At 45.0% G+C, this 21,959-nt stretch overlaps 1 protein-coding gene across 1 annotated transcript in view; it reads right to left on the bottom strand.

Moving 5' to 3' along the window:
• Positions 1–2,882: 2,882 nt before the first annotated feature.
• Positions 2,883–21,959, bottom strand: part of CACNG4 (calcium voltage-gated channel auxiliary subunit gamma 4) — a 40,993-nt gene continuing 21,916 nt past the window's right edge. Inside the window, exons 2-4 of the mRNA XM_035342500.1 lie at positions 12,502–12,585; positions 7,836–7,976; positions 2,883–6,635 (exon numbers count right to left, since the gene is read on the bottom strand). Coding sequence (XP_035198391.1) covers positions 6,097–6,635; positions 7,836–7,976; positions 12,502–12,585 — 764 coding nt within the window. The 3' untranslated portion in view covers positions 2,883–6,096. The remainder of the gene's footprint in view (positions 6,636–7,835; positions 7,977–12,501; positions 12,586–21,959) is intronic.

Consider the following 21,959-nt stretch of genomic DNA (forward strand, 5'->3'; position numbering starts at 1 on the left):
TGTGCTGATTCCCAAAGCCTGCTTTATACTGGAAGTAACAGGCTGATTTTGGGGAAGTGGCAGGGCTGCAGCACTGAACAGTGCCACCAAAAGGAGGGCAATTACAAGGTGCTGAGAGCCCTTCTCCGTTACCTGACTCCCACACAGCCCCTGGCACTTAATTTTTCTCAGCAAGCAGCTCTCTGCAGGGCATGACAACAATGGCAATTTTCCCTGGGGTTATTTCCTTTGGGATCAGCTGAACGTCACCGCTGATGTGCAAACAGCTGGTGGGGCCCTGTGCTGTGCAACGGGTTGCATTAGCTGCAGCAGCCAGAGGAAGGCTGGTTCTGCTCCAAAAGTGGACACTCCAGAGCTGGTTGTACACATTCAATACACTACCCCCTGGCTGAAGGAATTGTGTTTCAAGTGGTTGATGGCACTGTGCTTTCTGAGGCATAAAAATATTATGATGTCACACAGAGAGAAATATTAGAGGCTTGCATTTCTATTTCCTGAACCACAGCCAAGAGGTCACATGAAACTAGAAAAGCCTAAAGGGAACAGACTTTAAAATAGAAAAGGAATGCATAAAAAAATGTATTACCTTTTCTTTTGAAGTAGTCCCTTGTTGAATTTCACTAGGTGTCAGTCCATCCTGGGAGCCGCATCCTGACTCCACTTCATTGGTGCTGCCAACTCCACTGGTCCTCTGCAAGCTGAGTATGGGAAAGTGTTTGCAAATGTGGGCACAAAGCAAGGCTTTGGATGCTGAGGAAGCAAGTGCTAATGACTGTGCTTTAGATTAATTACAACCTACAAGGACTGCAGGGGTGGGAACTCAATTTTTTTGTTGGTGCAGGTTTTTGTGTCTCTTCCAGTGTTGCCAAGGATCACGCTTTCTGCTGTTGTTCAGGTATCTTGACCAGAAAAAGTTCCTCAGGGTTTGCTTTTAATTTTAATTTTATTTATTTATTTGTTTGTTTGTTTGAATTTCCTAAAGGAAACAACTAAAATGAAAGTGAGTGTGAGCAATTCTGGAAGAGCTTCAGTGCAAAAGACAGACACTTCACATCACTGCAGCTAAAGAGAAATGTCCCCAGCCCAAAAGGGCGACCTGCTGCCGCCCATCCCTAGGAGAGAAACCCAGGGGTTTCTCTTGTGGGGTTGTGCATCCACAGGATCTGTTCTCCCCACACTCATGGGGGAATTCTGGCAAAAATGTCTGGCAAAACTGATTTCCAGAGGAGCAGAAGGCTACAGGAGGCCCCCAGGGCTGTCTGCACACCCAGAAGACAGCGGTACAGCATCCCCGAGGAGCAGCTCCTGCAGTCTCCCTGCCTCAGCTGGTGAGTATTCACATTCAGAAATCTGTATCACATGAAATATGAACAGAGTATTAATGAGGACCTGTTGGGAAGCAGGGGGGGGTTGTAATTAGTGGCACTTTAGCAGCAGCAAGCAAGAGAGGCATGGTTGGTTGTGTTTCTCCACTGGAGAAAATGCTAAATGAAGTGTCCCAAGACCAGTCACTGCATTGTTTTATCCCCGGCAGAGGCATTGACTTGGCTCCATTCCCCAACATTTGCACATTTCTGTGTTTCTTCCAGGCCAACCTCGCTGCTTCCCATAACCAGCCTAACCGAATCCTGCAGCCCCCTTGCAGAGCAAGAAGACCCTTAACAGGTGAGAATGACCCAGGGTGGAGCAGATTGGGCATGTGCTCAGCTCAAATGCATTTTCAGCAAATCTGGGGCTGAAATCCTTTCTTCACAGAAGGAAAGAGGAAAACCTGTGTGTGTTTTGCTTTGCCATACAAAAAAGCAGCCCCCTGCCCATCTGCCAGCCGAGCATCTCAGCAGCATGGGTCCCACCAAGCGTGGGGCTGGCCGTGGCCTCCCTGCGGGCTTGGTCTCTTTTGGTAGCGATCGCCTTTTTGGTCGGTGGCTCTGGTGAAGCCGTAAGATGAGCTGCCCTGCAGACAGGTGCAGAGCACTCTTAGGTCTGTTTTATTTTCAGCACCTCCCATGTCAGTTCGTTTTCTCATCAGGAAATGGCACATCCTCCTCGCTGGCCTCTTTTTCTTCCAGTTTCCGGAGCCACTAGGACTCCTTTGCTTCCCCCTCAAACAGCATCGCTCTTTGTTAAATCCCCCTTCTTTCTGAGCTTTCAGTGGCTCCAGGTCTGGGTGTGGAGGCGTCTGGGCAGGTCGTGCCACAGGTCAGGCGGACACAGGCACACACGCTGCCTTCTTCTAGTCTGGAGGTGTAGGAAATGGGAAAGAAAAGTTAAAAGAAGTATTTGAAGGAGACACCTAGCAGGCACCTAAACCAGAGTGTGTCTCATCTGGGCCATGCTTAAGCTGGAAACTAGAAGCTTTTTTTCTGGGTTTCCTACCCAAATGCCTGGAAATGCTGTGGTAGCTTACTCTGGAGATTCCTTGGTCTGTGGGACCACAAGAGTATTGTTTTATCTCATATTCTCCCAGTAACACTAACCAGCTGCAATCAAACTAGATAGAAATGTGAAAAAATAAACACAGATAGCTCAGCTTGGAGGATCTGGAAGTTAAAAATCTAGATACCTTTCTCCACACAAACCCAAATACATTTAAAATGGTTTATTTAAAAAGTAAGGATTAAGTACATTATACACGGTTGTGATTACACCAGCAGAACTGAAGCACAGTGGCAATAACACTTTAGAACTGCAGACAGAAATGTAACCTCAAGGGACGTGATATATTAGCCCTTGTGGATATGTGATCCATACAGAAAGGAAAGGAAATATAAAAATAGTTTATTGTTAATTCAATGGGCATATGAAGCGTTTCTTGTCTTACTCCTATTCTGTATAAGAAACCAGGAAGAGAGGGCTGACTGTATACCTGAAACTTTTTTTTGTAGAAAATGGAATCTGATCCAATAGCATTTCTTCTTAGGTCTGCTGTTACAGCGTGTTATAGGCTATTACCAAAAGACCGATATTGTTAACGATATGATGATATCTGTTGGCCTTATGGAGAAACTGGGGCTAGTTTGTGTTAGATGCTGTCCAGGGACGAACAAAGAGATGTGCAGGAATAGCAGATTTTTTTTTGTAAACTGTCACTGTGATTTCAAGAACAATCCTATTCCTTTCAGATACGTCACTACTCTTCACATCAGGAATACTGCAGATTTTTCAGCTTTGTCAGGACCAAAGTTTTCTACAGGAAAAGTGAGTTTTGGATTTTTTTTTTTTTTTTTTTTTTTAACTCTAGTTGTTATAAGAAATAACAGCGTGCTGCAGTTTGACAGAGACTGTAACTTTTGGGACATTAAATCACAGCCCCCATCCTCCCCAGGCCACACGTCCTGCTCCCCATTACCCCCAGTGCCCTTGCTCCCTGCCCGGGCCGTGTGTCCAGCACCACCCTGGGAGCACTGTCCTGCTCTGAGCGGTTTTAAACACATCCACTGGCAAATGGTGACTCAAAGAACAAAGTCAGGGCGCAAAGCAAACCTCACACCATCCACTTTCGCTTCAATGGACATGAGTTTAGAAAAAACAGCCTATGTCTAGCTCCTGGTTTTAAAGGGAATGGTTTTATTCTTAATTACAGTAAACACGGATGAGGACTTATTTCTAACTATTAGTTTATTAACACAGTGGGAAACAAATAGTTCTGGGAAATTGCACTTGAAAAATACATTGACTATAATTAGATGTAAATTAATTAGCACTTAGTATGACACACTAATGAGACAGAAGGTTTTTTCATTGCAAACTTCTACTTCTATCATAGCTAATCAAAGTATTTTAATATTACGAAGTCTCCAAAAGTAGGAAATAATTTATTGTTTGAAAGCATAAAGATTCTTGTAAAAAAAACCTTTCATCAAGAACTTTAATAATTTTAGAATTCTTTTACGTTGTCCTAGCCGAAAAGTAGGTAAAAAACAGTTTTCTCATCTGCCTCTGTTTGATTTTTTTTTAAAAAGCTTGTGTAATATCTTTCTTCATAGTGTGTTGATACAGAAAGTAGCACAACATTTTCTACTCTTAAATAGTTCCCATTGCTCCATTCGCATTAGCTCTCAGAGTTCAGAGGTCTGAAAAAGGATCCCAGCAGAGTTTTAACCTGAATGGAAATTCTTACCAAGCGAGGATGAAGGCTCCAGCCCCCCTCCGCTGGATGGTTTGCCAAAGGAATGCTGCCACTCTGCCAAGCGGAGGGCAAAAACAACCAAAACAGCTACTAGGGGAAGACTTTCACTTAAAATTGAGAATTGTGTCTTGGTTCTTGCAAGGAGAGAGGGCTAAGCAGGGGTTACTTGGGAGGGAGAGGCTCATCTTTTGGGGATGTTAAGGCAGCTCCTCCAGGGTTTCGCTGGAGGACTTGGTTCCACCGGCTGAAAGCCTCACATCCAAACCACCACTGCGTTGTGACGCTGCTGCCACTGCAGGGTGAATTAAGACTAAAGAGGTTTTTAACAGTTTGGCTGGTATCTCCCAGCATCAGCTTTCCAAACCATGCTTTTTCCTTGTCACCACATTTCTAGTCTTCTGGTAGCAAAGTTTTTCAGGACAAAAAAATGACAGGGATATTCAAAGGAACCTACAGGAGCTGGATGCTCCTCTCTCATTGCCCCTAATTCATTGAAGGGGAATCGGGCACCTCATTCTCATATGGCTTGGTTGAGTGGTCACTAAAATGAATGAGTACTGTCAAATTAAACTACCTTAAGTCAGGCCCTTGAGCTTTGAGAATCCAAGCCTTAATGTAAAAATGAAAGCAGAAATTTAAAAGAAAAAAAAGATTTCAGACCCTTTTAGAAACATACAGAAGCAAAGGGTGCAAATCAGTCTCCCCCTTAGGTGATGCATAGAGTTTCCTGTGGGCTCTCTGCACGTAAGTAGATTCATCATTACAAAATAAATTAAATTAGGCTGAACCATCATTTCCATCTAAAAGCAACTATACCTTGCACCATGCGGCACTTATTCATAATAAAAAGAGTTTAATAAATATCTCATAAACGGTGATTATTTTTGTTCTACTTTAAAAAATACAAAGTCGTCATCCATTCTGTTAACGCTCAGTTCCCGTTGCTGCAGGAAGTTTTGCTAGTCCAAACGTATTAGCTTCTCATCTTCTTACACACATTGCTCATGTATCTTAGTTTCCAGTAGCGTTAGTGTTGCACTTGTGAAGCAGTAAGGAAATCGGGGATGCAGTCGCAGGGAACCGGCGCTGCGCCTGCACGGGCTGCCCTGGCTCAGCTCTGCTCCTCGCCCTGGCTGTAAGCAGTCTATAGGGGCCTGCTCCTGACAGACAGCACTCAGCACCTCGCCGGATCAGGCACTAGGGCTAGTCGGAATGAGAATTCAAGTTTTCTAAATGTTAGGCAAGAAATGATGTTTGCAAATATGCTCAAGTCCCACCTACTTTAATCCTTCCCTTGCTAGGCGTTTCGCGCTGCACCCACCCTCGCCTCCCCACCCGCGCTGCCCCGAGGGACACACTCCACCCCCAGGCAGGAGACCCTTACTGCCCCGTCAGGGAGTCCGTAACACTCAGCACACGGATGCTTTGCAGTTTCAGTAGCACAGATCAGTTTTAGACTGTGTTGCCTTCAAAAATAATCTTCTTTTTTGTTTGTTTGTTTTTGGAAAGAGGCAAAGCTTACGCTGTGTCAAACGGAAGTGGATTACTTGAGGAGTAGTTCGTATTCATCCTTGGGCTTGGTTATAAATTATAGTTGCAAGTTTGTAGTAAGGGATCTCAATTTAGAAAAAAAAAATCGTACAGCAATTCTTCTGTAATCCTTTAAACACACCGGTGGCAAGTCCTTCGCAGTTTCTCCAAGACTTTGTACACACTACAAAAGTGCAGGGACATGAACTACCTTCATCTCGTGACACCAAGAACTGAAAGAAACAAACTCCAAATAGCTTCAAAAAAAGCTACAAGCGTGTAACATCTTTATGTTGGTCCAGAGGTTCCCCACTTGCTGCCTCAACACATGCCACAATTAAAGAGGTGAGAGGGTATTTTCACATCGCTCCTTCTCTTTCATGACAGATCTGTTCTGTTTTGATAATTCTTCAGAAAGCACGAGGAGTGAAGGTACTTCAAACAGGTGTTGTTCTCCTGTTGACCATATTGACGTGGAGTCCTTCCTTAAATTCCTTCTGAAGGAAGTTGTGAACCTGCAGAAAACTGGCTTCTTGGTCTGCATTGTAGCTGGCAGCCGTGGTAACCTTCAAGGGCTCTCTGGAAAGGGTGTACATGGAAATTTCATTCATGGGAATGGTGCTTGCTATCTTCATGCCAACCGGAGAAATGTCCCTAGATGGAGAAGGCTCTGTAGATCGAGAACTGGATCTGGACCTCCGCCTCCTGTACCTGTAACTTGGCATCCTGGCGTAAGGAGAACTGGAAGAAGTCTTAAGGAATTCCCTCTTGGTCTTAAATCTCAGCTCTTTGTTCTTCTCAATATAAATGTTCACAGCCAGAACACCTATGGTTTCAGCCACGATAAAAGACAAGGCTCCAAAATAAAAAGACCAACCATAGTTGTAATGGTTCTTTTTGTCCTCATCTCGCTTGTCACTTGGGTCACCTGCATTGCTTGATATGTAGACAATGATCCCTATGATGTTACTTAGTCCTAGAGAGAGAAAAGCAGAAGTCAGTTGTTACGTGGTTGGGCAGTTAAAATACAAGCCATGTTACTTTCTGGACCTGAATGGTTCTAAGATTATGACCAGGAAATTGCACTACATTTATTTACTCTTTTATTAATCTAATTATTTCATTTATTCCTGAAAACAAAACAAAACAAAAACAAAGAATAGACCCACATCATGTGTGGGTCTAAATATTCTAAAAGATTCAGCAGGATTTGTCCCCATTTCTTCATTGGCATGGCGGAAAGGAAGCAACATATGGGAGCTCTCTAATATTGTTAGTTGGGCTTCTAACATTCAGAATAGTAATAAAAATACATTTTGAGCTCAGGGCTATAGCTGTTCACCTCGATCAAGATAAGTTGTCTTCCACCTTGTTGAATTTTCATCTGAATGTAGCATGCTTAATCTGAGCTTCAGGGAAGGCTATTAACAATGTGCCTGACTCTCTCAGATGTTTCTAGTGTGAAAAACATGCTCACCTAGCATAGGTGATTTTTTTATCTGTCATCATGTAAGAGGAAAAAAAAGGTCCTGGCTATAAGAGTTGCCTGATTCAGGTTTTTATTTAGTTATCTAATGTTCAATAACTTTTAAGTAGTGTACAAACTGCACACTATTGGCTTTAGCTTCCTGGAATTTATTTTTCAAGAAAACTAAAAGCTTCTCTAGAATTTTCTCATTGTAGAGCTTTGAAAACATTTCTGTCTTAAGAAATGTGCCTTGTGTGATTTTGGTCATGCTCTCGTTCCAGGAAAGGGATACAGGGAGAGACCTGCCCATGAGCTTTTCCATGGGAAGAATACGTTCTTGAAGCCTTGAGCCCAGCCTGAAAGCTCAATCTGACTCATTTTCCTTGTGCTTGCCTTCATCAGGAGTGAGCAACACAAACGGGATTTCCTGATTAGGATATCAGCAGATCAGCAGCGTAAAGCTGCAGGATCACGCGATGCCCACCTGTGATGAGAACGCCCTGAAAGAATTTAGGCTTTGGGAAGGAAATTCAGGGAGTGGAAGAAGAGCTGTGGATGTGAGGCGGTGTCCTTCCACCTCTCCTTACAGCTGGACTCAGAGCACTGGTTGCCCCTTGGTGTTTTTGGGTCCCTGCCTCTACCGAGCTGCCCTTTTGCATTTTCAGTCCCCAAAAGGCAGCACTTCTTAAGGACTCAAGGAGAACATACCTGCTGCAACAAAGAGAATCCCAGCGCTGAGGATAATGTTGTTTTTGCTGTTGTAAATCCTCCCTGCCCCGACACAGAGCCCTCCCAGCAGCAGCAATATTGTGCTCAGGATGGGGAACACACTGGAGGCACGGACAATGCCTGCAGAGGAGATAGGAAGCAAAACAAGACAGTAATAATTTCAGATGCCTGCTCAGGTGCTAGTGCAGAGATGACAAAGTCTCCAAACCCCTGACTTTTGCTGCAGCTACCACAGATTCTGCATTCCTGGGCAGGTTTTTGGGAGCCGAGGTGGGTGGTCAGTGTAGTGGGGCTACTCTCAATTGAACACCTTTAATCTTTTCAGCTTCCAGGAGAAAGTCCAGTGTTATTGCCATGCCGTGATGCCACCAGGACATTGCTGGTAAGCGACAGCAAGTGCCAGCATCACGCAGGGAGCGGCACTGAAAAATTCATGGGCTGCCTGCGAACCCTGCAACATCTGGGGCCGGCCTCAGCAGAGGATCTGCTGCTTGGTACACCCGTAAGGTGAGCACAGCTAACAGCCCCTCTTTTCCTGCTGAGCATTCAGGACTTTGAAACCTTTCAGATTTCAGTGGGAGAGATTTTAACAAGTATATGCCGGATGTTTGTGTTTAGTTTCCTGACAGCTAAGTGGAGTCGTTTAAAAGTCTGTATGCTTCAGTCCATTCATCAGCATGGGCTATAAAACCCCTGCACAAAAACCTAAACCACCACTTTGGGCCAGCTTTCAGAATCGGGTCATTTCTAGACTAGGCAACAATGGAAAGGGAAGCAGCAGGGAGGGAACAAAAGGACTGAGGAAAGGCGCTAGAAGAGAGGAGAATGTGCTGTATAAACCAAGGGGGAAAACCTGGTAGCAGCTCCTGAAAGGGGTTATGCTGTTACAAGGAGAGTAGCTGGGTTATGTTGTCATGTGGAGAGGATGTTTCTGAAGAAGTGATCAGGTACAGGACAGTGCTGTGGGCAGCAGGGTTGCCCCAAAGCTGGGAGGGAGATGTGGGGGCACAGCAGGAGCGGTGCAAGGCGGGGATGCTCGGGCTGGAGGGCAGAGACTGGTGTCAGGGAGGGGTGCCAACCTCACAGCACACTGGGAGGATGTGGGGACCCCCAGGGCTGGGTGCACGTTGAGGAGCAAACTGCCAAAAAAAGGCCATCTGGAGCATCAGCGGTGCGGCCTCTCCTGGGTGCCATCTTCCCGGGTGCCATGCACCGCAAGCCGCACCGCTTCCCAGGGAGGAACGGCCAGATGCTACAGCTGATGCTTTCTCATTTTACTTTTGATGGCCGTGGCATTCCCAGTTTAGTGAATTGCTTTCTAACGATTCCCCTGGTGACCGGTGGCAAAACTCCTGCTGACTGCAAGAGGGACAGGGCTGGGCATTTAATAACAGCATTGCTTTTGTGTGTGCTGCAAAGCCCCCAGGAGCCTGAGCGACAGGCCCAGGGCTCATTAGGATGGTGCAAAGATAAAGCAAAAAGACAGTCCCTGCCCGGGAAGCTTGTGCCTGTATCGATCTGCAACAGTGAGAAAAGTACATCTCCTACCAAACCTGGCAACGGCGCTGCACGCGTCCTTTACTGAGGGGGCATGTTCTGACCGCAGCTAAACCCAGCTCCGTCAGATGCGTTATTATTCACAGAGTGTTTTGCAATAATTGGCACATCCAAGTAACGAGGATGTGAGGTCACTGATCAAAGCCTGATGAGGGCCAAGAGCCCATTCTGCTGCCCTGGGTGTACCCCTGCATGCGGTTGGGGGTAACGGTTCTCTGACTTTTGGGTCAGTTTTCAGAGTCAATTATTAGAAAAAGATTCAATGTTAGACTTTGTTTGTGCTCCCCGACATGAAGGCACCTCAAATCACTGTCTATCGGTGTCATGGAAAAAGGCTGCATATGCTTAAAATCCACTGTGGCCACTCCTTCTGGTTGTTGTTTTCTGTATTTTATCTTCAGGCTGTTTATGCTGATTTTAGTTAAATTAAAGGGCTTTCCTAAAATGCTTCACTGATACTGTCAGAAGGGACTTCCCAGACATGCCAAATGCATGGGGTGGGTTGTATTACATCTAGCAAAATGCTCCAGAGATAATTTTTCTGTATTAGGTAATTAATGTGAAGAGAAACAAAACATACAGCATTCTCTTGGGCACAATGGGGACTTTCAGCTCTGAAATTTAAAAGGAGGCCCATAGGTACCATGTGGAATTTACATATTTTTCCCAATACTGGTAACAAAATGACAGCACATCAGAAAACATTACGGGAATCTGTTTTTTTGCTCTCTCCCCTGCTTTTTTTTTTCCCCTTGTTTACCGTCCTGTCTGTTTGCATCGGCTGCCGTGTGGCTCTCTGCGCTGTGACACCTCTGGGGAAGCACTGCAGCGGGCTCTGCCGCTCAGCCCGCAGGGCTGCGGGCGCTGGCCCTCCTCCCGCTTTCCTTCTCCTCCGAAAGCAGGAGGTAGGCGGCCGAGGGAGCTGAGCAGGAGGAGTTAAAGCTTTGCACGTGTCTGTAGTCACCGTGGCTCCCATTCCTTTGGTTTTGCAGGGAGCAGCCTGAAAAGAGCAAAATCCAGACTCCTGCTCCTACCCACGCCCTGGACCGAAGCCTCCTAGAATCAGACATTTTTTCACTGATTTCAAGGGTTTTGAATCAAGGGATTTCAGGGTTTTGAACAGGGGCTCAGTTCCGCTAACTCCATCTGTTTGCACTCATCTGGAGTCTAGGTTAGCTCAGTATCTGCGGAGCCGGCTGAGAGCCCGCTCTGTTTGAGGAACACAAGATGCACACAGGGTTGGTGCCTTCATCTGAGCAAGGGCTGCCTGAACAGGAACCACATTTTCCCCTTTACCTCCTTTAGGTGAACAGCAAGGGTTGTCCTCACCACTACCCTGCCAAAGACTGGTGCCAAGGAGTGGCAAAAAATCTTGCTGGCTGATACAGGGACAGCAGGTTGCAAAGGTGTGCAGAGGGCAAAAATGGGAAGGAGGGCATCATGTCTCCTGTAAACGGGATGTGAATACCTCTGTGTCTCATTAGACAATGATTTTGTCCCTATTACACATACATATGAGCTCATTTATTCTTGATTTAGGTACATAACCTTTCAGCAATCTCTAAATCAACTGTATTCATTTCAATTGAAGCAGAAGTTTGCTTTCTAGAAGTGAAAGTGGGGGAATCTTATTTGTGCAGAATATAGAGGGTGAGCTCCCCTCCGAGGGTGGAGTGCCTGGATCCTGATTTTGCAGAAGACATAAAGGGTTGGGCCAACTGGCTTTTAAGGCTTGCACATAGCCACATATGAAAACAGCTTTTAGGATCATCAGTCACAAGTACACTTACAAACAATTTACCCATCTCTTGTCTTACTGAGCAGCTGTAGACTGTTTTTCCCAATTCTATCTTTTCTCTAAATAAAGAAGGCATAATACACTTTTATCAAGATGCTACTTAATTCATCTTCCCTTTGCAGTCCTTTTACTAATGATGTTTCTTTCCTAAAGCTGACTTGGCATCAATTTCACATTAGTTCCAAGGCTTTACATGAAGGATAAATGCAGCCGTGCTCATATTCTGCTAGTCTGCCATCGCCCAAGCACTGAAATCATGTCACCCAAGCACTACGACTGATCTAAATTGACAAGAGTAAAGATGAAAAAAGATCCAGGTTTTCTGGTAAGCAGACACTTTCAGAGAGATTTTTTTTTTCTTCTTGTCTTAGCAACCTGAAGTTGTTTCCCAGAAGTGAGCAGAAGGACAGAGTGGTTCTCTAAGTGGTGTTTCAGGTAATTAATAGCAGTGTAATTGAGGAGCATTTTGCTTTGCTGGATGTCTCAGCCAGCAGCCTCATTCATTGCTCCCTGAAGCCTTCCCAACACCTTGTGAACTGCAGTTTCTTTCTCTTGTAAAGGGCATTGCTTTCAGCTCTGCTGGTCAGCTTTTTTGTACAAAAGAAACAACTAGGCAAGGCGTCCAAGGGGAAGGGGAAATCTAACTCAAATTTTGCAGGATTCATGAAGTTTCACACTCAGGTTCCAAGACATTGCATATCAACTGAGCGAGTGGTCATTAGGGGGAAGACAGAACAATTGTCCTTATTTAAAGCACCAGATTGGTGCATGAAGTAACTTCTGTGAGGGCTTTCACACCAGCACAAAGCACCAAAGGCTGGCTGCCCATGCAGAGAAACCACAGCCTACATTCATATTGAGATTTTGCTGTTATCTGCAGAATTTCAGCTTCCTTCCTAAAATGCAGTAATTTCACTGCATGGGGAAATAGCTCAGAGCAGCTGCAAAGGATGAGGCTTGCATAAGGGCTGAAAAGCTTCCTCATGGGCAGGAACCCACTCCTCGAATCAATTTTAGTACAGTAACCAGGTAAACGCTCCCTCTGTAAAATATCCTCACTAATCTGGGCATGACAGCTGCGGTTTTCATTTTAAATACTTCCATGTAATTTTAACAGAATGGGCACCACAGTTGTGTGAGTTCCCACGGAGGAAGGAAACCCTTAAAACGGGCGTCCCCGAGGGCCAGGCCCTTGCAATAAGACCGTGACTGGGCTCTACAGAAGAGACACACAGGCAAGTCTCTGTTGATCTGCTAGTTCTGTGTACAAGGCATTACTTTTCAACTTACGGAGAAGGTACTCTGAGCTGTCATGGTCATAGTCATTGTCTTCAGGGAAGTGGTTGATTCGGAAGCAATGTCCTTTGTAGATTCCTAAATGGAAACAAAGAAAACATAACACATATACGAGAGACCCAGGTAGATGTGCTTCTGCCACCTCTGCTTTACTTCCCTTTCCTACTCCAGTGGAGAATAATTTACGTATGCAACTGATTTGCCACTGATTTTTTATGCCATCAAGAAACCATCTCTTGGGTCATAAATTTTGGGCAGGTTGGCCTGAAGCCTAACTGCAGGAAGGGAGAGCCAGGATTCCTGTGTTCTTTTTCTGAAGTCTGCCACTAATATAATTCTCTTGAGTTTTTTTAATCTCTCTGTGCTTTACTTTCTTAGTGCCCTGCTTATCCTGCAAGGATGCCGAGTTAGTAAAGCTGCTTTTTGTTCCTGGTGTGACTGTCACTCCGGGTCTCTGCTCCAGGGCTGGGGCCACGGTGAGGCTGGGCACTGGTATGGTGCTGGTCTCCAGTGAGGTGCTGCTGTCCCTTATCAGAGCTGCTGGGTGTTGAACTGGCTGACACCTCTTCAATTACTCTCTAGGCTTGGAAAACAAGTCCATAAATCTCTTTCTGCTGCAATTTAAAGCCGTTTGTCCCCCTCAAGGTTGGTTCATTTCCTAATGGCCTATTTGCTTAGTTAACTGGGCGCCTGTGCAGCAAGTCAGGCCATGAGCATGCACTCCTGAGACCTGATGGGGCAACGCCAGAATCAGATGGATGAACCCCTCGCTTGGCTGAACAAGATGAAGTTCAGCACTTTGTACATCTGCATAAAGGTTTGCATCAGTATTTTGTCTTACTTTCTGTCATGACCATACCTCGCCGCAGCCGGTCTCAGCTGCAAGCTGATGGCTGAGTCCGCTGCTGCAGTGAGCTGCATGGGAGGTCTCCCCAGAGACCTTCCTGCAGGAGGGAAGCTCTGAGGTGTGATTCTGCCTTGGTGCTTTCATTATTCATTAACCAGCGCTTTCGTGCTCAGGAGCATACATCACCCAGGATGAGTTATCCTCTGCACAGGAGTTTTGGTGCTTACAGCTCTAGCTGGCAGAAGGATTTAAAAACCATCAGTTAATACTGCTTTAACAGAAGCACAGCTGCAGTCTGTAGGATATAACTGTGGATTTATTTCACTACCTATTACCAATGATTACAAAGATCTCAAAAGAATTACTAATCCGCAGGATTTCAATTGCACCCTGTGAGTGTCAACTGCAGGTTTGCTACTACAGCGCATTTAATTCTTCCAGCAAATGATGTAGCTACTCTAATTGTGGGAACGGCTCAGGCTTTCCCCACACAGCTTTTCAAAGGCTGTGAACAACACGTAAGTGGCTCACGTTGGGTGTGGAAGTGACATGTTGGTGCTGCCCGCGAGGCGGCTGAGAGCCTGCCAGCCAGGCGCTGCTCCTGCGGCTTGCATCCCGTGCGTCCCTCTGCCATCGGCTGGTTTCTGCTCCTTGCAAGGCAATCCGAAATTCAGATTTTAAAGATCCCACTGCAAATTTTTATGGAAGCACAATGAAATTAAATTCCTCCCAGTGTAATAGGGCCCCTGAGACTGGATGGTCATTTCTTTGAGCCTCTTCACTATGGTGGGGTAATTTAGAGAAAATACATTCAGAGTATGATTTTTTTTCTCTCTCCTGTTCAACAAACAAATACATTAATTCATCTTCTCACCCTAATTTCCTACAGAAACAGGCCTTTAAATGACTCTCTGCTTTTGTGGATATAGACTGGTCTTTCTGTCTGTATGCACTTCTTCAATAACTTTTAATTTAGTTAATTTTTCCAGAGCTGATAGAAAAGCAGAGGTTTCACAGGTAACAGAGCTCCCACAGTTTCTATGCAAGCAGGTGGGAGCTCTCTCCAACCGCTGCTGCTTGTTGTCAGACACCAGAGCTCGGGCAGGGACGACAGCCCATATAAATGTCCTGCTTCCAGAAACTCAATTAAGAGACAAGAAGTCTGCAAGACCGAAACGTTCCCCAAGCATCTCGTGTCAGAGTACTGATGGATTGACTGGGGCGGGGTGGAGGTTGGTCTCTGTAAAATGGCCTTATGTTATTAAACTTCTGAATGAAATGGGCCCCTTAGCAGAGCTTCTCTTAAAACGAGGCCACGAAGCCATCCCTTCTGCTGCAGGGCTGAAACATGCCAGCAGGACAGGATGGGTTGTGTTAGTGTCTGGGCTTCTCCTGTGTTGTGGCTGGAGACCTTCATGTCCTGCTCCTTTATATCCACAGTCCTTCATATAGAAGAATATCACCGGGTCTAGTAGAGGTGGAAAAAGATAATCAGCCCCAAACAGAAAATTGTAATGGTGCTTGAGAGTTCCTTCCCACTTAATGTTTTTAGGGATTTGGCAATTGGTTGTTCTGGCCAACATTTTCATAGAAAGCACAAATGGCTGTGAAATTTGGACATGTATCAAAGCTTGGGAATCAAAAATATTCTTCCCAGTAGTTTTGCTGTTAAGATCAGGGTTCTTTTTAGCGCCTACAGTATTTAATAACTAATAGCAGCCACAGACTGGATAATTTTTTTCCATAAACTTAATAGCTGTCATATCCCAGTGACAGCTTATTAAATTCTTGGTGAGGATTGAAGTTGCTATCAAGAACTCTGGTAATCTACAATCTTTAAAACCCCAAAGTACCAGAAACAAAGTTTTGCTAGGAAATGTAACAGTATCTTTTTTTTATAACAATGGACTTTGAAACTCTTATTTGGGAAAAATTAAAAGTAGCTGGGCTGGAAGCTATTGATGCGGTGGTCAGCTTTAAAAGCACAGTTTTACTTGTACGTAAATACAGAAGTAGCACCTCCCCTCCCCGAGTACTGGTGGAACACCCAGCTTCATGCCCTAGCATGTATAACAATGCAAAAGAAAAAAGGAAATGCTTGTATTAAATTCACTAACAACCACTCTACAGTATCTGCACAAGGTCAGAACTCCTTGAAGCTATTCTCAAAGACTTCATGGAGGATGCCTTGAAAAAATACATAGACAAATGTGGCCACTGGTCCCCACTCAGTAAAGGCACCCACAGGCTATTTTCCACACCAGGATGTGAAGTGGAAGGGTGATTTTTTTCTTTGCCTGAGAATGGGGATACAGTCCCTTAAATCCTTTGAAGAGAAGATGGAATATTTAACTTGTACTTCTGTATCCACTAGAGAGAGATAAATAAACTGCAATCACTGCCTAACAGGTACTAAAATATTGAGAAGCACTTCTGGATACCTCTTGAGAGTAAGATATAACATCCCACCGAAATGCTGTAAGTATTATGCCTTTCTTTCAATGATTACTGATATGTTTAAGTGATGCTTTTAGAAATACAAATATTATAATGCATTTTTCTCCTCATAATAATAACTTCATTCTGCATTCAGAGCCAGGACTTCAGGATCTGGGTTAATGATAAGGAAGAGGCAAATTTTCTGAAGCGTTGCTGATGCTGTAAGTTTTTCTTTTTTTTTTTTTTTTTCCCCCCACTGGTTGCAGCATACTTAGTTGGCATTTAAAAACTGCAAATTGTTTCTGACTCGGCTTTGCTCTGTGTTCAAGGGCTTCTTCTACAAAGGTTAACACTTCTCAACCTCACTAAGTGTTCAGATACCTATAATCAGAGTGTGACATACTCAGATAATATGATAAGGGGGGGAACTGTAGTGCCTAATCAAGATTAAGCTTTGTTTGGGGGTTTGGGATCTCAAGTACACAGAGTTTTCAACAGTAAATCAAAGCAGTGATCCCAAATTACGATGACATGCATCCTTCTCCTTACTCTTTCCCAAATAATCCTTCAATAAGGCTGCCTGTATTATCGCAGAAGTGTTTGATGGGGTTATACTTTTTAATCACTAAGAGCAACGTTTAGTGCTGTAGGATGCAAGCTTGACTAAACTCTTTTTTCCTAATGTCAGACGCATTACATGATCTCATAATTGCTGGTCATACTATCAGCCATTTCTTTCAAACAGCCATTTCCTGTGGTTAGTATTTGTCAGTGACAACATTCCCTGATGCCCTGGAAGTGTTTGCACAAATCAGCACTGGAAGATAGAGTGCTTAAATGTCTGAAGTTATTTGTCAAGGCTGTACTTTTATCCCCCCCACCCAAAATCCTGAAAACCGTACCCAGCGAGGTCTTTCCAAAACATAGTGTTCTGTTGTCATTTAAAATAGGTTTCCACCATGCAAGATGCTAGCAGCTTTGCAGCAGAGGACCTTGTCTGCGGGGTACTTCTGTCAATAGCAATTTACATCTCCCTGCTCTGAGCACGAGCTTTCGGGAGGCGATATCTGATAGCGGTGGGAGACACATGAGGATAGATGGGTCTAGCTGCTGCCTCCTCCATCAACAGCTTCTGCAGTGCTGTTGCTTCATTAACCATTTCATCTACCAGCCATCTCGGCCGCCCTTGTTGGTAAGACTGTGTAGGCTAACAGCAGCTTGGGGATTTCTTTGAGAAGCCTTTCTGGTTTTCTCACGGGACAGCAGGCATTTGCTGCCTCCTTGGGTCAAACTCTGCTGCCAATGTGCCACATTCCTGTAGGTCCTGAGCAGCTACAGATACCGAGAGCACACCCGTGCACACTATTAATAGAGTTAGGCAGAGTTTTCTCCTTAGGGAGGGTCTGGTGATGGAATGAGTACTATGAATGTCAGGGCAGGAGTGGTTGTGTGGCTGCACTGATTACCTGAGGGCAGGTAGGCACACCGAGCAACCACCCAGCCCCAAACCACTCTGAGCAGCTGATTTCTTTCCTGCAAATGGGGGTCTTCTGGGAGGTGTAAGAAAGACGTGTAAGGAAATGGTTTGCAAGATTATTTGCCAGCCTGTGTTCCCAGTTGCAGCAGATACAAGCTGCAAGGAGCTGGCTGTGTATTAAATATAAGGAAATTAGCAAGGAACCGCTGGAAATTTGGGCCACTGGCTCTGCCTCTTGCATTTATTCTGTGATTAAACACTGTGCTTCGGTTCTAGAGCAGACCGTTAGCCTGATTTACTGCAATACTGCAGTATCTGAGTGTTTTGATGACAAGTTCTCAGAATTTATCAGCACAGAGCAGGCTGACCGACAGCACCACAGCCCGTACCTCTGCTTTACAGGCAGAGCGGGGCTTTTGTAACCGAAGTTGCCTGAAGACAGTGTCCATCTGAGCAAAGCCACACGGGACTGGGTATCCTTAATGGCATGGCTTTGCGCTTCCCTTGACAGAAGTGGAGAACCTCTATTTATAGTGAACGAGAGCATCAGGGCTGGACGCTGCCAGGAGAGAACAGAAGCAGTTCTGTGGTCGTCTCCTTAGGAAGACTTCTCCGCTGACAAGTTCTGAAATCTTTTGCAGTGTGATTTGAGCAACAGTGAGCAAAGGAGAGCAGACACGCCAAAAACGTTCCTCTCCACGAAATTTGCAGCGCAGCATCTCAGTGCTCTGTGTTCATTTCTTTGATTTTCTACCAGTACTACCCCTCTGCCTCACTGGGCTGACACACAATGGCAAATTTTGCTGCTGAATTAACCTTCTTTTCTCTTTATTTCTAGTCATAAAATAACCGCTGTAAAGAGGAATGGGTGGTGCACCCCCTTTTACTTTCAAAACCTGCCTGTGGTCAAACAGGGGCAATTTCAGGCCTCTCCACACAGGCCACAGGGAACAGAATTATATTTTTTCTTCCTGTAAATCGACACTTTCTATGTTAATTTGTCCAGAGTTCGATGATTTGTCTCCCACTGTTTGCTGACAATCTCACAGGTCTGTCCTTAAGTTACTCAAGCAAGCAGGGCTCCTGTGAGCCTCTGCCAGAGGATGCTTAATGCTGCTATTACAGAAGAAATCATGAAGTATTGATGCAGGTCGTGTGCAAAACACACCCCGCATGAATTTGCTACCCCACATTGCTGCTGTACCGCTGCCTTCATCGCTGAGGAGAACGGAGCCAGCAGAGCAAGAAGCCTTGGGAGGTTAAATACCCATTTATTGGGTGTCTGCCTTTGGCTGTTGCGAGATCCTGGTGAAGCTGGAAACTTGGAAGTATAGCTTGTTTCTGAGACAGATGCTGGCTGACACCTCCTGAGTCCTGACAGTCAGGGAGATTTTTGTCCATTTGACAGTTTGTATTTTTGTTTCCTCCTGAAGGTGAATTTGATGAGGAGCACTGCTAGTACCTGGGGTTATTGTCATATTTTGCCAGGGTAGGGCTTGTTTTCAGAAAAATGCTTGGGACCTAGAAAGATGGATAACTCGCTTACTTCTCATTGTGGGGAGCTGAACCTACCTTTTAAGGAGCAGGGATGAAGGGCCAGATTCTGATGTCAGTGCTGTGGACTCAGAGCTGTGTCTCACCTACTAATGGTGATATCTGAATCGGGTCTTCTCCCTTTCTTTGTTCCTACTTTATTTTCCGGGCAAAAAGAAAATGATTTAAAAACGTTGAAAAGTATGAAATTTGCCCCACTTTCTTCCTTAAGAGCTGTCAGCTCTAACAAACCCTTTGGGTTCTGCTTTTGATCTATTTTCAATTGTCTGGTGGGCAAAGTAGAACTCCTCGAGTCTCTTTATTTTTGTAGCTTCTGCTCTGACATGAATTTCCCCCTTTTGCAGTCCCCCCTAGTGCTGCCTGCAGACCCTCCACTGCTCATTGCTTTTCATCCCTCCCCTCAATGCCACGTGAATAGCTACCAGTTGCTTTACCATTAGCCTCACTCCATTTCTCTTACCTCCCTATAGTAATTGATGCTCCACTCTGCATTTATCATATACTCTCTATGAGAAGAGAGACTGCCTTATGCCACCAGTATTTACTCCAGGATATTATCATCTCCTCTCACCAGCCTGTCTGCACTGTCAGATCCTGTTGCCTCTTCTTGGTGCTCCTCTACAAAGCCCAGCTAAAGCTCTCTCTGTTGGAAATGGAGGAAGCTCACAGCTTCTCCTCTCGCTGTACCCCTGCAGAACGAAGGGTGTGCTGCTCTATTTCTTGCAGTGCTTTTTTCTGCAACAGTCTCACAATGCAGTAGAGTTCATTCTCCACATTTTTGAAGAGCCATCCCTGCTGACTTGGGTGCTGATTTCAAAGCCCTAAATAGTGACTGGTGAGGTTCCGGTGTGGGCACTGTGGCCTTTGTGTCATGACCCACCCCATTCTTTTCTACCACCCTTGAGTTTCCCATGGCCCAGATGTGGCACCTTAGCTGATAGCCTCCAGACATCGGTGATGCTCACCACTGCCCGAAGAAATTAGATATGTAGGAGACCACATCTCACTTGTGTGGTGAAGACGCCTGCTGTTGAGTGGTCACTTCTAGTTGCTCATTGAGTAAATTTGGGCATGCTGCAAGCCAGAACATAACACCCTGAATACCATTGTGTACAACCCAGTAAAGCATCCCCAGATCCTGGAGTATCTACGCCAGAAGGCATCCAGGCAAGTGCCTACAGAGGCTCGGATGGTTTTACTTCACATGGATGTACACAGCCTCAGCAGCCGACCTTCTGTTTTCAGCTGGGTAAATATCAAAGATGTTGTGGATTTGTATGTCTGTATACAACATGAACAGATGCAGAAATGACGCTTTGCCAAGGACTTCTTTAAAATTCTACGGCAGCCTTTTGTTCCATTATGAGATTTTATTTGAGACCTTGAGTGATGTTAGGAAATCTGTGGCAGCGAAACTCATTTCCCGAAGATTCACCTCACCTGCACATCTGGGAGCTAATAAAACACATCACGGTGTCTGGCTGCTGTCCTTTGAATTCTCTTCAGTCATTACAAAACTGCTGCCAAAAGTACTAAGTGTCCTTGTACTACCACAGTGAATACCAATAGTATCGGGGAAATATAGGACAGCAGCAAAGTAGATAAGATTTGATTGTATGTTACACATTGTTTCATGCTACTTCATTTCCATTTTCTTCGAGTGTTCCTCTCATAAGCCAGCATTTTGGCCACAGAAGTCATGACTGAGGTTATTCAGCAATGCTCCCGTTCCTTTCTCAGCTGCCTCTCCTTAGCCAAGCTGCAGATGAAATCATGCAGTGGATTATTCCACCCCAGAAACTCCCGTACAATGCTGACAGCCTTCTTACTACTATTTGCTTTTTTGCAGCTTTTTTCCTTATTAACTATATCTGTCTGTGCTGCTTCTTGGACAGCAAACTGGGGGAAGCTTTAGGGGGTTCTGTAGCTTATTTTAGTCTTTTTTGTTGCTCCTTTTTATGGACCTTACTGAGGGAATGAATCTGTTTTCTAGGAAGAATCGCTAACATGCTTTCAGCCCTGATGTTCAGGTTGCATTTTGTATCTGCACAGGAAAATAGGGGCAATTCCCCATCCTGGGTATGACATGATTTTTTTGGAGCAACGTTGGTTACGGTGTTTGAGGAACTTTTTAGAATCAGAGCCGTTAGCCCTGCCACAGCGAGTGTTCCCATGCCTGGCTCAGTCCCAAGAGACTGTCAACGTTTCTAGCTGTCATGGGGCTGTTAACTCACTTATCCATGTCTGCTTTTCTACATACCACAACGCCCCACACTTTCTGTGTTCTGCCTTCACACCTCATCTCGTCCCGCATCTCATGTGGCAGTCCTTTAGCCCGGCAGCCCAGAAATTTGTCTCACCGCTCATCTCTACACTTTGCTCTCCTGCTGCTTTGCCAAAGCTGCTTCTGGGTGGCTCATATAATCATCCTTTTGAAATGATTTGGAGCTTGGCTAGAAACCCCCATTAAAGTTTCATAGCTGGCTTTTCTATCTTGGCTAAAATTGGTCTAACACGTCAGGGGTTGGCGTTGGCTTCTCAGGTGAGCATTTTCACCGAGCAAGTCCATCTCCAAGGAGTTTCCTGCTCTTTATTACATTCTGATCCCAAATGCCTTAATTTAAAGAGGTACTTATCAATCTACGTATCAGAGACTTGTTATTCACAGCTGTAACTACACGGTGGCCATCGCAGCTCCAACACCTTAGACAGCAGCAGGAAATCAGCTGTGCTGGCCTGTGTGCTAGCTACGATTCAGATGCATCTAGATTTGGCCCCAAACCTACTTTTCTCCCCAGCGCTCTTGACCCTGGCATACACTCACTGGTACTAAGGCTGCTCATTCAGGCAGATTGCTGCCAGTCTATCCATCATTACAAGAGGGCTGAAATGCCAAATTTTACCAGATGCAATTTTGAGAACAGATAGTCATTTTGTCTGATGAAGCGTTCATATGCTGCAAAATGACAAATCGTGTTTATTTTCACATTGTCAAACTGTGCTTATTTCCTGTGTTGGCACAATTGGAATCAAGTTTCCCTTAAGGGATAGTTTGGTTTTCATCCATCTGGTTTCCCTTACTTCAGTATGCCATCAGTTCTCCCTCATTAACATGGTGATCAACCAGGGCTTGAT

The sequence above is a fragment of the Oxyura jamaicensis genome, chromosome 18, assembly GCF_011077185.1.
Source record: "Oxyura jamaicensis isolate SHBP4307 breed ruddy duck chromosome 18, BPBGC_Ojam_1.0, whole genome shotgun sequence".
Taxonomy (NCBI): Eukaryota; Metazoa; Chordata; class Aves; order Anseriformes; family Anatidae; genus Oxyura; species Oxyura jamaicensis.